The 13,931-nt window shown below is 45.0% G+C and overlaps 1 protein-coding gene across 2 annotated transcripts in view; it reads left to right on the forward strand.

The window, feature by feature from the left end:
* LOC311516065 (DGAT1/2-independent enzyme synthesizing storage lipids-like) overlaps positions 1-13,931 on the forward strand; it is a 65,373-nt gene that overhangs the window by 47,914 nt on the left and 3,528 nt on the right. For both annotated transcript variants that reach the window (XM_084619699.1, XM_084619700.1), the window contains one exon: positions 480-619. In XM_084619699.1, the coding sequence (XP_084475825.1) occupies positions 480-619 (140 nt within the window). The remainder of the gene's footprint in view (positions 1-479; positions 620-13,931) is intronic.

Here is a 13,931-nt window from a genome sequence, read left to right on the forward strand (position 1 = left end):
TTCTAATCTTTTGTTCTCTTTTAACTCTGGTAACTTTCTTGTGATGTAAACTCTTCTGGATTATCTAATCTTAATATGTACTTATTGGAGTAGGTATTAATTGTGCTTTACATGGTGACACATCTTAAACTGGTAATTGGTATGCATGAGGTAATGGAAGAGTAGATTATTATTTTCAAGATTATGGGCCCTGAATATTGTTTGACCTTCATGTTGCCTTTAACCAAATCACTTAAGATTTGTTAGTTACAATCCAGACACCATTTTGATTCAGGTTTCAGAGTAGCAGCCGTGTTAGTCTGTATCCACAAAAAGAAAAGGAGTACTTGTGGCACCTTAGAGACTAACAAATTTATTTGAGCATAAGCTTTCGTGAGCTACAGCTCACTTCATTGGATGCATTCAGGGACTCTGCTAGCTTCTAAGCTTATCTACTATGTCTCAAAATGTAATCTCCCCCCTTTTTTTATAATTCACAGGGTTTATTAGGTGGTTGGATGAACGTTTTCGATTGCCATTCGTTCCTCTATATGGAGGGTTCCCAGTCAAACTTCGCACATATATTGGAGATCCCATTCCCTATGATCCAAATATAACAGCTACAGAACTAGTTGAAAAGGTAAGTTGGCTCTTCTCTTTGAAACTTCAAGGAACCTACAGTCTTAGTTTAAATGATGTTAGTTAGGTGTGAAATATTTAACATCAAATTCCATGACTACTGGTTTCTCATGAAGTAAAACTTTCTTACAGTACATTGGCCATCTTAAATAGTGTACTGTTATTCAATAACATATCTCTGTCTGAAATATCATTTTCTCCAGTCCAGACAACATTATTTTGCACTGTTAGATTCCTCTGCAGATTCGTGCATTGTTCTGTCTCATTACTATCCTCCCTGGCCCTCTCCCTCGATACTTTACACCAGAGGTTTCTGGACTGTGTTCTGTGGATCACTTGTTAGTCTGTGAAGAGTTGGATGATCACAAGGTCCTGGCTGTGATAAAATACATTATTTAAATGGAAGTAAATAAATAACTTTTACAAATGTGCATGCAAGGCTCTAGTGCCCTAACACATAATTAATATTACAACAAACCCCCAGCAGCATTAAAACAATCATTCAGAGAGAAAATCTGCCTTCCACCACCCACAAAAGAGCTTTCCACACATTCATAGTTCTAGACAGTATATTTCAGCCAGCCCTCTCCAAAAACCCCATCTAACAGATGTCTGGCAGTATGCCTAGGTCACCAAATCTGTGCTATTTTTGACTGATGGAGAACAAGTTCTAGAGTCTTAGAGCCCTCACAAAGAGCATCCTGTTATCCACAACTCTCTGCCTTATGGTGAAGGGGATTCAGCTTGTGTGCCTCTGGAGAGAGGCAATCCCTCAGCTAGGTAGGTCACAGGCTATTTAAGGCTTCCTAAGTCATAACCAAAACCTTAAACTCGACCTGGAGTTAGATAGCACTATTACACAGCCAGTGCAGATCCCAGAGCATTTATGTCATGAGTTCCCAGAAAAATGCTTCTCTGAGACAGCTGCTGTGTTCTGCCCCAGTGTTACTCTCTAAATGCCTTAAATACATAACTCTATTTAGAGCACATTGCTATAGTTTAATATTAAGGTAACAAATGTGTAAATGATGGTGGAGAGGTCTGCAAAGGACAAGTTTCTAGCCAGACAAAAAAGGTAAAAAGTTGACTGGATTACTGCTGGGTTCACCTGAGGGTGAACACTTTTTACAAAGGTTTCAGAGTAGCAGCTGTGTTAGTCTGTATCCGCAAAAAGAAAAGGAGGACTTATGGCACCTTAGAGACTAACAAATTTATTTGAGCATAAGCTTTCGTGAGCTATAGCTCACTTCATCGGATGCATTCAGTGGAAAATACAGTGGGGAGATTTATATACACAGAACATGAAACAATGGGTGTTACCATACACACTGTAACGAGAGTGATCAGGTAAGGTGAGCTATTACCAGCAGGAGAGCGGGGGGTGGGGAGGAACCTTTTGTAGTGATAATCAAGGTGGGCCATTTCCGCAGTTGACAAGAATGTCTGAGGAACAGTGGTGGGGGGGAATAAACATGAGGAAATAGATTTACTTTGTGTAATGACCCATCCACTCCCAGTCTTTATTCATGCCTAAGTTAATTGTATCCAGTTTGCAAATTAATTCCAATTCAGCTATAATTCTTGACATCTGATTTGTGTCCATTTATTCTTTTACGTAGAGACTGTCCAGTTTGACCAATGTACATGGCAGAGGGGATTGCTGGCACATGATGGCATATATCACATTGGTAGATGTGCAGGTGAATGAGCCTCTGATAGTGTGGCTGATGTGATTAGGCCCTATGATGGTGTCCCCTGAATAGATATGTGGACACAGTTGGCAACGGGCTTTGTTGCAAGGATAGGTCGCCACTTAAAAGAATAAATGGACACAAATCAGATGTCAAGAATTATAACATTCAAAAACCAGTCGGAGAACACTTCAATCTCTTTGGTCACTCGATTACCAAAAGTGGCAATTCTATAACAAAAAAACTTCAAAAACAGACTCCAACGAGAGACTGCTGAATTGGAATTAATTTGCAAACTGGATACAATTAATTTAGGCTTGAATAAAGACTGGGAGTGGATGGGTCATTACACAAAGTAAATTATTTCCTCATGTTTATTCCCTCTCCCCACTGTTCCTCGGACGTTCTTGTCAACTGCGGAAATGGCACACCTTGATTATCACTACAAAAGGTTCCTCCCCACCTCGCTGCTCTCCTGCTGGTAATAGCTCACCTTACCTGATCACTCTTGTTACAGTGTGTATGGTAACACCCATTGTTTCATGTTCTCTGTGTATATAAATCTCCCCACTGTATTTTCCACTGAATGCATCCAATGAAGTGAGCTGTAGCTCACGAAAGCTTATGCTCAAATAAATTTGTTAATCTCTAATGTGCCACAAGTCCCCCTTTACTTTTTACAGAGTGATCCCTCTATATTTGACCTATTAGTCCTCATCCTCAAAGGAAGCCTGCACAATACTTTCAAAAGACAAGGCTGGGAGCTTCAGTTCATAACTTTGCTAGACACTAAAAATCATGGATTGATTAGAAAGATTGTTGTAATGAGCCATAAATCCAATCTATAACACACTAATAACTCCCCACCCTCAGCTGCTTTCCCCCCTCATCCTTCCTTTCCTCCCTATGACTAGAGGGCTGTTAATGGACCACTTCACCTTGAATGGTCCCTTGAAATATGTGTTTACTACTTTTGTTAAATGATCTGTTCCACCCTGTTTTTAGCTGTGACACTCTGATTAAGTTTCCCAGACTGGAAGAAGAGCTCTGTATAAGTGTGATAGCTTGTCTCTCACAAAAAGAAGTTGGGTCAATAAAAGATGATATGTCACCGATCTCGTCTCTCTGGGTTACTGCTGTCATATGATGTCCAACAGCAGCTGAGTTTATAGAATCACTCCTAAATTGTGAAGACTGCTAACTCAGGGCAAATACACTCCCTCAAAGAGGCTGAAATACCTCCCTGAAGTTACTTTTTGCATGTAAGTAATCAGGTTAGTTGCCACAGGGATAGTATTTGGATCATCGCAGAAGGGGAAGGTGGTCCATAAAACAAATTCTCTATTAAGATGTCACTTACCTTATGAATAACTTTGGGGACCCTAGTCTTTTACCATATTTATGGTGGAAAAGTTGTTGTGTGGCACAGAGGATCTTGATTTTAGGTATCTTGAATATGTTTCCTTTTATTTTGATCTAAGTGAAAATATCTGTCTTAGGTTCTGTGGTGGAACAGCTTCCCACCCCAGTCAGGAAGGGGTTAACGAGGGCTTATGGGCACAATCAGGTCCAATCCAGCGTACCTGTGAGATCTGCTGCACCTGGAGAATGGCAGCTCCTTAAAAAGAAGGAGCCTGTAATAGAAGTCTTTAAATCATGATTTGATGACTTCAGTAACTCAGCCAGAGTTTTTGGGTCTATTACAGGAGTGGGTGGGCGAGGTTCTGTGGCCTGCAGTGTGCAGGCGGCCAAACTAGATGATCATAATGGTCCCCTCTGACCTTAATCTCTGTAAATCTATGAGCCAATCTCAGTGATAGGCAGCACTCAGAGGGACACAGAGCTAGATCACAGAGCTCCTTGACTCCACACAATACAGGGATTGTTGGCTAGGAAAGCTGGTGAAGATCCTCTGCCTATGGATAAGTAGGGGGACCTTCTTTACTTTGTTTTTGTACAGCCCAAGAAGCTTAGCCTGGGTCCAATATCCTGACAAGAGACTAGAGAACCCAGCCCTAGCTCAGGAGTTGTTGACCTGTTTGCTTCACAAGAAGAGGGAGGTCAACCCTGTCTGTTTTTGGGCTGTAAGACTGTTCAACTTTAACTGTCTCCCTGATACTTGTAGCCAGAGAAACACAGCACATCTTCAGACCAACTCTATAGTAACTCCTGCTGAAAGAGAGCCACTGGGGACAAAGGAAGCACCTTAAGCTCCCCTCCTATGACAAATAGGAGAACATGGGCAGTTGCTCTCTGATACAACGATAAATTAGAATGAACTGGTAAAACCCCACAAGCGTGAGTGACACTTAACCCAAGTAGTATGGATCCAGAACAATGGTGCAAGTGACTGCTGAAGAGCAGCAACAGTGGGCAACCCAGCAAGAGCAGTTTCAGCAAAATAATTTGCAACAGTTGGCCACACAGCAACAGCTACAGGGGGTCAACAGCAACAGCTATTGCATGAAATGGCAACACAGCAGAAAGAATTACAACAGAACCTTGACCAAGAGTTGCTGATGAATCTACAGCCTCTTGGGATATCTAGTGGTCTGGTAGCAGGAGCTGTGAGCCTAGGGCCTCTGCCCACACCTGTATCTGTAAAACTGGCTAAAACAGGGCCTGACAGCCACTCTGAAGCCTTCCTGACTACTTTTGAACAGGTGGCAGTAGCCTCAGTGGTTTCTGATGTTGGCCCCTTACCAGCCTGGCCCAGTCCAGGCAGTCTACTGAGGGCTTGACCCTGTGTCTGCAATGAATTACAAACTGTTTAAAGCAGCCATCCTGAATTATCTGCCACCACTTCTAGATGGAAACATATCTCCAGGGAGCCTGACCATGGGTGATGACCCAAAGACAGAAGGAATATTGGTGATTACAGCCATGGCAGCAGATGGGAACCCAGCTGGCTAAGTTAATATTGACAAAGCAGTTCATACAAATACTTCCTCCTGGAGACCCACGTGGATTCTGAGGCACAGCCCAAGGTGGTGGTGCAGCTGATGGAGAACTTTATGGCTGATGAAGAGCCCCCAGAGACAGGAGAAGGGAGACAACTTGTGGCTAAAAAGCTGACCCATACCTGAACCTCTGCCACTCAAGGATGAGTACCCTAGTTACCAGCCGCTCAACTGCCAGGACAACCACCCTAACTCTGGGCAAGCCACAGTAACCAGGCAGGAAGAGCCTGGATAAAACCTCACCAGGTCTTTAGAACCTTGGCCCCATCACCAGACTAAGCTAACACAGACGTGGATGCCAGACCCCTACAACAGCCAGGACCAACACTGTGTGAGAGAAGAGGCTCAGACCACAATATGGTGACCTGCTACTTATGTGGGTAACTGAGGCACGTCATAGAATCATAGAATATCAGGGTTGGAAGGGACCTCAGGAGGTCATCTGGTCCAACCCCCCTGCTCAAAGGAAACACCCCCCTTATGAAATGCCAAATATGCCTGGTGTGGACAGCAGAAAGCAGGGGCTTCCAAAATAACCATCCCCATGTGGATCTGGGGGGTGAAAGTACAAAATCTGTTGGACTCTAGGTGCAGTCAGGCCTTGGTGCAAACGCCATTGGCCAGGACAGGAGGGACCCCCCCCAGGGAGACAGTCTTCCCCTAGTGCATCCACAGGGATGTAAAGGCCTACCCTAGCAGACAACTGAAGTTTACCATGGGACGACATATAGAGACTCTTCCAGTAGTTCTATCCCCAAAGCTAGCCTATCCCATTATTATTGGTCAGGATTGGCAAGACTTCCAAGAAAATATCAGTGAGTTGGGAAAACCAGAGACTGTAGTCACTAACCAGATTCCAACACCTGGGGAAATCCTGGACTGATTTGAAGTAGCTGGATGAGGAGAACCTGATGAATCTCTTGAGGGGGATTTGAAGACTATAAGACATTCACCTGGGTTGCAAATGGGAAGAGTATCTAGGAGGCTGCCGTTAGCTGATTTAGAAGCTGTGACCTAGAATTTGTCCATGAACAAAGGCAGGACCCTGTGCTGAGTGGAGTCCACAACCAATTTGCTGTTGTAAATGAAGAGGTGGCAGAATCCCGATGCCTGAAACAGTCACTCCACTTTATACTCAGGGGAGAGAGCTATATCACATTGAATGCAACAAACCAACCAGTGAGATAAGGACACAATTACAGATACCCTGGTTGTCCTATGGCTAAGACATGGTATCCCTTGTGCTGGCCACTTAGGCCAAGAAAATACCTTGTCCTGCATATCTGCCAGCCTTTACTAGCGTGGTATCCACCAGGAGATCAGAGAATACTGTGGGCATGTCTAAACTTACCTCCGGAGCGATCGATCCAGTGGGGGTCGATTTATCACGTCTAGCGAAGACACGATAAATTGACCGCCAAGTGCTCTCCCATCGACTCCTGTACTCCACCAGAGTGATAAGCGTAGGCGGAGTTGACGGGGGAGCGTCAGCAGTCGACCTACCACAGTGAAGACACGGCAGTAAGTAGCTCTCAGTACGTCAACTTCAACTATGCTATTTCCGTAGCTGAAAAGTTGCGTAACTTAGACCAACTTAGCTTGCCGCCGCCACCCTCACCCCCCCAGTGTAGACCAGGCCATGTGTCTCTTGTCAGCATACCAATTAACCAACACAAAAGTTGTCTCAAAGGCCCTTCCCTCCAACTGAGACTCCCTTCCAGAGGATTGAGCTAGATATTGCGGGACCTGTGGAGAAAAGAGCTGCACGATATTAATATATTAATATTATATTAATATAATATATTATAGTAGTTGCAGACTATGCAACCTGATACCTAGAGTCTATTCCACTGAGCTCCACAAAGGCAACACCAGTTGCTCCACAGCTCCTGGAACTTTTCTTAGGTGGGGATCCTGTGGGACATTTTGTTCAGGCAGTACACTTGTAGCTACTCGCTACAGTAAAAGGCAGACTGTGCCCACGCTTGCACTGACAGAGCCTTTCCCTGCTGCTGGAGCCTTTCATATTGCTAAAAATAGCAGTGTAAACGTGGGAGGCACTGCTTGGGCATGTAGAAAGCCCATGTATGTAGTCTGAGGGTTCTGGCATGTAGGACACTCTACTCTATCCACCCAAGCTGTGCCTTACTGTCTACACTGCTGTTTATCTCCATGCTAGCTGGGTGTGCAGTGTCTGAGTTATAGGCAATACTTTCCCCACTCCTGGGTACGAAGTCTGTGTATAACAAGAAAAAACTTTTAAGAACAGAAGGGAAAAATACCACAACAATTATTCAAAAGCATGCAAACCATAAGTAAACCCCTACCCTACAGATTCTTGGACAGTAGTCCTTTGCCTCAGTTTTGGTGTGAAATTCCAACTGACAAATGTCCCTTTTACACATCACTCCCCTTTCCCTCTGCTGCACCCTACTCACTGGTTGTCTGAGGTCAACCAAGTCCCAGAATTCAGGGGTGCGTTCCTGTGGGTTCACCTCCCTCCTCTGGGAGCAGAGTTGGGGGTCAAGCAATGCCTCTGCTTCTGCTCACCTTACCACTGTCACTTCCACCTTTGCTGCTGTTCACCGCTGTCTCACCGCTGCTGCTTGTCGCTCACTGCCACTAGCTGCAATGCCATGTTCTGAGATTTTACCACATAGCCCAGTTCTTCCTGATTTTAGATCTTAGTGATTTCACTGGGTAGTGAGGAACTCTGCTGCTGCATCCTCTGGTGTTCACTGCAATCTGTCCCTATGTCATGTCTAAGATTTACTGTCCTAGAAGTGCACATCATTGATTTCAGCTCTAGTGATCACTGAGGAGGAACAAGGACTCTAAGGCTATGTCTACGCATCAAACTTTGATTTACATATTATGTTGGTGTAAAGCCACCACAGTTAATATATCGCTTGTGCATACACACTTGGCTGCTTGTGGCAGCACTTTGTGTACTCACCAGGGGGTTCTTGTGTCAATGCAAACTGTGGTGCACAGTGGGTAGGTATCTGAGTGTGCCACACCACCACCCTCTGGCACAATGCTTTTTGGGAATTTTGGAAATGCGTCGTGGGGCATACATGAGTGTGATCAGGATCCCAAGAGGGCCATGCTGTGATTGCTCAATCAGGGCAAACTTCAAAGAATGGGGCAGACGATCCGCAAAACTGGTGGTTACTCTACTACTTAGATTTACCAAACCAGCAACAAAACAGCGTCTACAATACCTTACTGGTTACCCAGAAGCCAAAACACAGTTCCCTTAAAGCAACCCAGCCTTGAGCTCTCACACAGACAGCCAAGTCAAGTATGATGAGGATTACTGAAAATCTTGATCATCATACTAAAAGCTCTACCACTCCCAAAGGATCAGGCACATTACCCCCTAGGTCAATGAATATTTCAGATCTTACCCAAATATACACTTACAGCCAATTCTTATTAACTAAACTAAAATGTATTTAGAAAGAAAAAAGAGTATTGGTTTAAAGATCATTATACATACAGACATGAATAGAGTTCTTAGGTCAGTTTCACAGTAGAGATAGAGAGCTTGAGAGTTGCAAAGAGTCCTTTTCAGAATCTGTTTATCAGGTTAATAGTCCAATGTCCATATTCAATATCAGGGTGATGCAGAATAGCACTGGAGACCACAGTTTTGTGACCCAAACTTCCACTGATGAAGCTTAAGCAGATTTGAGACTGGCTAGCTTTCAGTGGAGTCTCTAAATTATCCTCGCTCACTGGATAACTGGACGCCCCACTCTCTTGCCACATGTCACTCCTCCTCCGTGCTGTTAATGGCAGGGGTCTGTTTATTGCGTGCATTGGAGATATCCACAGTGGTTTGCAGGGTGCTGGTAGGGTCCCCTCCAAGAATGGCATGTGGCTCATTGTAAAAGCAGCAGGTCTGTAGCTCAGCACCAAACTGACTGTTGGCCTCCCCAGCCTTGTGGTATGCCTGCTGCAATTGCTTCACTTTCATGTGGCACCTTCACATGGCTGCTGGTCCGCGTTGTACCCCTTCACCTGCATCCACTGTGCAATCTACTCTAATATGCCCATGTTTCTATGGCTGGTTCATAGCTGTTCCTGCACAGTCTTTTCTCCTCAAGGCCAGGAGATCCAATATCTCCTGTCTATTCCAGGCAGGATCACGTCTAGAGCATGTAGCTGGTATGTTTGGTTGGGCAGTTGCACAGAATGAGGAAGACCTGTTAGGTGTGCTTACCAAGTTGGACAATCAGGAAAAGGCATTTCAAAAATATGCAGGGGTTTAAAGTTGAGGGGGAGGGGAGGGCAGGGCTATGCCTTCCAGTCTCTATGAGCCCCTGGGCAGTGGAATTCACAATTGTGACCAGAGTGGTCACTGTTGGGCATTATGGGATAGCTCCAGGAGGACAGTTAAGTTCAACATAGCTCACACACTCTTTACACTTGCACTGTGTCAACCACAGCTCACCATAACAGGGTGCTTATACTCAAATTTGTATCCCACTGATGTAGACACATGAACAAATAGGTTGACACAAAGCAACTTACATCAACCTAACTTTGTAGTGTAAACCAGGCCTAAAGTGAGTCTGCTCTGCTCTGTTTTTAAACATGGAGGGCATGAGGGGCGGTGAAGGCCAAATGGTATCTAAGGCTCTTTAAACAGAGTCCTCACCATCAGACAAAAACACCTAACCCCCTTCCAACTTGCACTTGGATTTGACATCACTATCTCCTGCTTAGTGAGTGAGGTTCAGGTTAGGATAACCCCCTCAATTAGGGGATACTAAGTACAGTTCTGCTGCCCTTTGGACATGCATCTGATGAAGTGACCTGTAGCTCACAAAAGCTTATGCTCAAATAAATTTGTTAGTCTCTAAGGTGCCACAAGTACTCCTTTTCTTTTTGCCGATACAGATTAACACGGTTGCTACTCTGAAACCTGTCACTTGGATGTGGGAATATCGGAGTGGGAATTCCTCCACCAACATAAACTTAATTTCAGTCACTTAAAAGTTCAGAATTATTTGCTTTCCCTTAGATTCAGATCACTAATATCCTGTCTCCTCTTCCTCTTCCCCTTCACCACCACCACCACCAAGGAGAAGGATCTCCTGAATGTACAATGGGAAAAGCCAGGGAGAGGAAAGAAACAGAACTACATTAGAATCTCCCCTCTCTCTGCAGTACCTGCCCTTCCTCAAAACACATTAACTTTCCAAAGTCCCTCAGGTCTGAGCCCCCAGAGCCCCCTTGACATGCTGAGAAATCTGACTCAGGTGACCCAAGTATGGCTTTTGGCTCCATTACACAAAAGAGTCATTGCTCCACTACAGTGGGAGACATGTAGCCAAAAAGAATATGTTCATCCATTCATAGAATCATAGAATATCAGGGTTGGAAGGGACCTCAGGAGGTCATCTAGTCCAACCCCCTGCTCAAAAGCAGGACCAATCCCCAAGTAAATCATCCCAGCCAGGGCTTTGTCAAGCCTGACCTTAAAAACTTCTAAGGAAGGAGATTCTACCACCTCCCTAGGTAACGCATTCCAGTGTTTCACCACCCTCCTAGTGAAAAAGTTTTTCCTAATATCCAACCTAAACCTCCCCCACTGCAACTTGAGACCATTACTCCTTGTCCTGTCCTCTTCTACCACTGAGAATAGTGTAGAACCATCCTCTCTGGAACCACCTTTCAGGTAGTTGAAAGCAGCTATCAAATCCCCCCTCATTCTTCTCTTCTGCAGACTAAACAATCCCAGTTCCCTCAGCCTCTCCTCATAAGTCATGTGTTCCAGACTCCTAATCATTATTGTTGCCCTTCGCTGGACTCTTTCCAATTTATCCACATCCTTCTTGTAGCGTGGGGCCCAAAACTGGACACAGTACTCCAGATGAGGCCTCACCAATGTCGAATAGAGGGGGACGATCACGTCCCTCGATCTGCTCACTATGCCCCTACTTATACATCCCAAAATGCCATTGGCCTTCTTGGCAACAAGGACACACTGCTGACTCATATCCAGCTTCTCGTCCACTGTCACCCCTAGGTCCTTTTCCGCAGAACTGCTGCCTAGCCATTCGGTCCCTAGTCTGTAGCTGTGCATTGGGTTCTTCTGTCCTAAATGCAGGACCCTGCACTTATCCTTATTGAACCTCATCAGATTTCTTTTGGCCCAATCCTCCAATTTGTCTAGGTCCCTCTGTATCCTATCCCTGCCCTCCAGCGTATCTACCACTCCTCCCAGTTTAGTATCATCCACAAATTTGCTGAGAGTGCAATCCACACCATCCTCCAGATCATTTATGAAGATATTGAACAAAACCGGCCCCAGGACCGACCCCTGGGGCATTCCACTTGACACCGTCTGCCAACTAGACATGGAGCCATTGATCACTACCCTTTGAGCCCGACAATCTAGCCAACTTTCTACCCACCTTATAGTGCATTCATCCAGCCCATACTTCTTTAACTTGCTGACAAGAATACTGTGGGAGACGGTGTCAAAAGCTTTGCTAAAGGCAAGAAACAATACATCCACTGCTTTCCCTTCATCCACAGAACCAGTAATCTCATCATAGAAGGCGATTAGATTAGTCAGGCATGACCTTCCCTTGGTGAATCCATGCTGACTGTTCCTGATCACTTTCCTCTCATGTAAGTGCTTCAGGATTGATTCTTTGAGGACCTGCTCCATGATTTTTCTGGGGAGTGACGTGAGGCTGACTGGCCTGTAGTTCCCAGGATCCTCCTTCTTCCCTTTTTTAAAGATTGGCACTACATTAGCCTTTTTCCAGTCATCCAGGACTTCCCCCGTTCGCCACGAGTTTTCAAAGATAATAGCCAATGGCTCTGCAATCACAGCCGCCAATTCCTTTAGCACTCTCGGATGCAACTCGTCCGGCCCCATGGACTTGTGCACGTCCAGCTTTTCTAAATAGTCCCTAACCACCTCTTTCTCCACAGAGGGCTGGCCATCTATTCCCCATGTTGTGATGCCCAGCGCAGCAGTCTGGGAGCTGACCTTGTTAGTGAAGACAGAGGCAAAAAAAGCATTGAGTACATTAGCTTTTTCCACATCCTCTGTCACTAGGTTGCCTCCCTCATTCATTAAGGGGCCCACACTTTCCTTGGCTTTCTTCTTGTTGTCAACATACCTGAAGAAACCCTTCTTGTTACTCTTAACATCTCTCGCTAGCTGCAGCTCCAGGTGCGATTTGGCCCTCCTGATTTCATTCCTACATGACCGAGCAATATTTTTATACTCTTCCCTGGACAACCTTGTCCAACCTTCCACTTTTTGTAAGCTTCTTTTTTATGTTTAAGATCCGCTAGGATTTCACTGTTAAGCCAAGCTGGTCGCCTGCCATATTTACTATTCTTTCGACACATCGGGATGGTTTGTCCCTGTAACCTTAACAGGGATTCCTTGAAATACAGCCAGCTCTCCTGGACTCCTTTCCCCTTCATGTTAGTCCCCCAGGGGATCCTACCCATCCGTTCCCTGAGGGAGTCGAAGTCTGCTTTCCTGAAGTCCAGGGTCCGTATCCTGCTGCTTACCTTTCTTCCCTGTGTCAGGATCCTGAACTCAACCAACTCATGGTCACTGCCTCCAAGATTCCCATCCACTTTTGCTTCCCCTACTAATTCTTCCCGGTTTGTGAGCAGCAGGCCAAGAAAAGCTCCCCCCCTAGTTGGCTCCTCTAGCACTTGCACCAGGAAATTGTCCCCTACACTTTCCAAAAACTTCCTGGATTGTCTATGCACCGCTGTATTGCTCCTCCCAGCAGATATCAGGAAAATTAAAGTCACCCATGAGAACCAGGGCGTGCGATCTAGTAGCTTCCGCGAGCTGCCGGAAGAAAGCCTCATCCACCTCATCCCCCTGGTCCGGTGGTCTATAGCAGACTCCCACCACTACATCACTCTTGTTGCTCACCACTTCTAAACTTAATCCATTCATCCACAGCAAGACACTTCCAAAAAGAAGGAGAAAGGAAACACAACTTACCCTAATCCAAGGAGAGGAATTAATTAAAGAGGACTGAAAATTAACAGTAATGTGAAAAAACACATTGTGCTTTTATAAATTTCCAAAGAACAAATCCAACCTTGTTTTATCATCTAAGAGAGATGCAGAGGCCAAAGAGAACATCCACAAAGGAAAGGGTGACGACTTTTCAAAGGAACAAGTGGATAGGGTAGAAGCCTTGCTCAGGCAAAATGACAAAACAGCTCCTGGACTTTAGGAGGTTTTCATTTTCTCCTCCTATATTTGCTGGTAAAGGATCATTCACCAGCTTCAAAGGCTGTAAGGACACAAAACTGAACCAGCAAGATTTCAGTAGTCTCCTCTTTGAGGACAATGGGATTGCACAGGAGTAAATGAAGGTAACTTGATCTGCAGAATATTTTAGTACTGAGGATGCCTGAGAAAGAAAGGTTTCAGAGTAACAGCCGTGTTAGTCTGTATTTGCAAAAAGAAAAGGAGTACTTGTGGCACCTTAGAGACTAACCAATTTATCTGAGCATGAGCTTTCGTGAGCTACAGCTCACTTCATCGGATGCATGCCGTGGAAACTGTAGCAGACTTTATATATACACAGAGAATATGAAAAAATACCTCCTCCCACCCCACTGTCCAGCTGGTAATAGCTTATCTAAAGTGATT

This window comes from Lepidochelys olivacea, assembly GCF_965140295.1.
Source record: "Lepidochelys olivacea isolate rLepOli2 genome assembly, chromosome: 2".
Lineage (NCBI taxonomy): Eukaryota > Metazoa > Chordata > Testudines > Cheloniidae > Lepidochelys > Lepidochelys olivacea.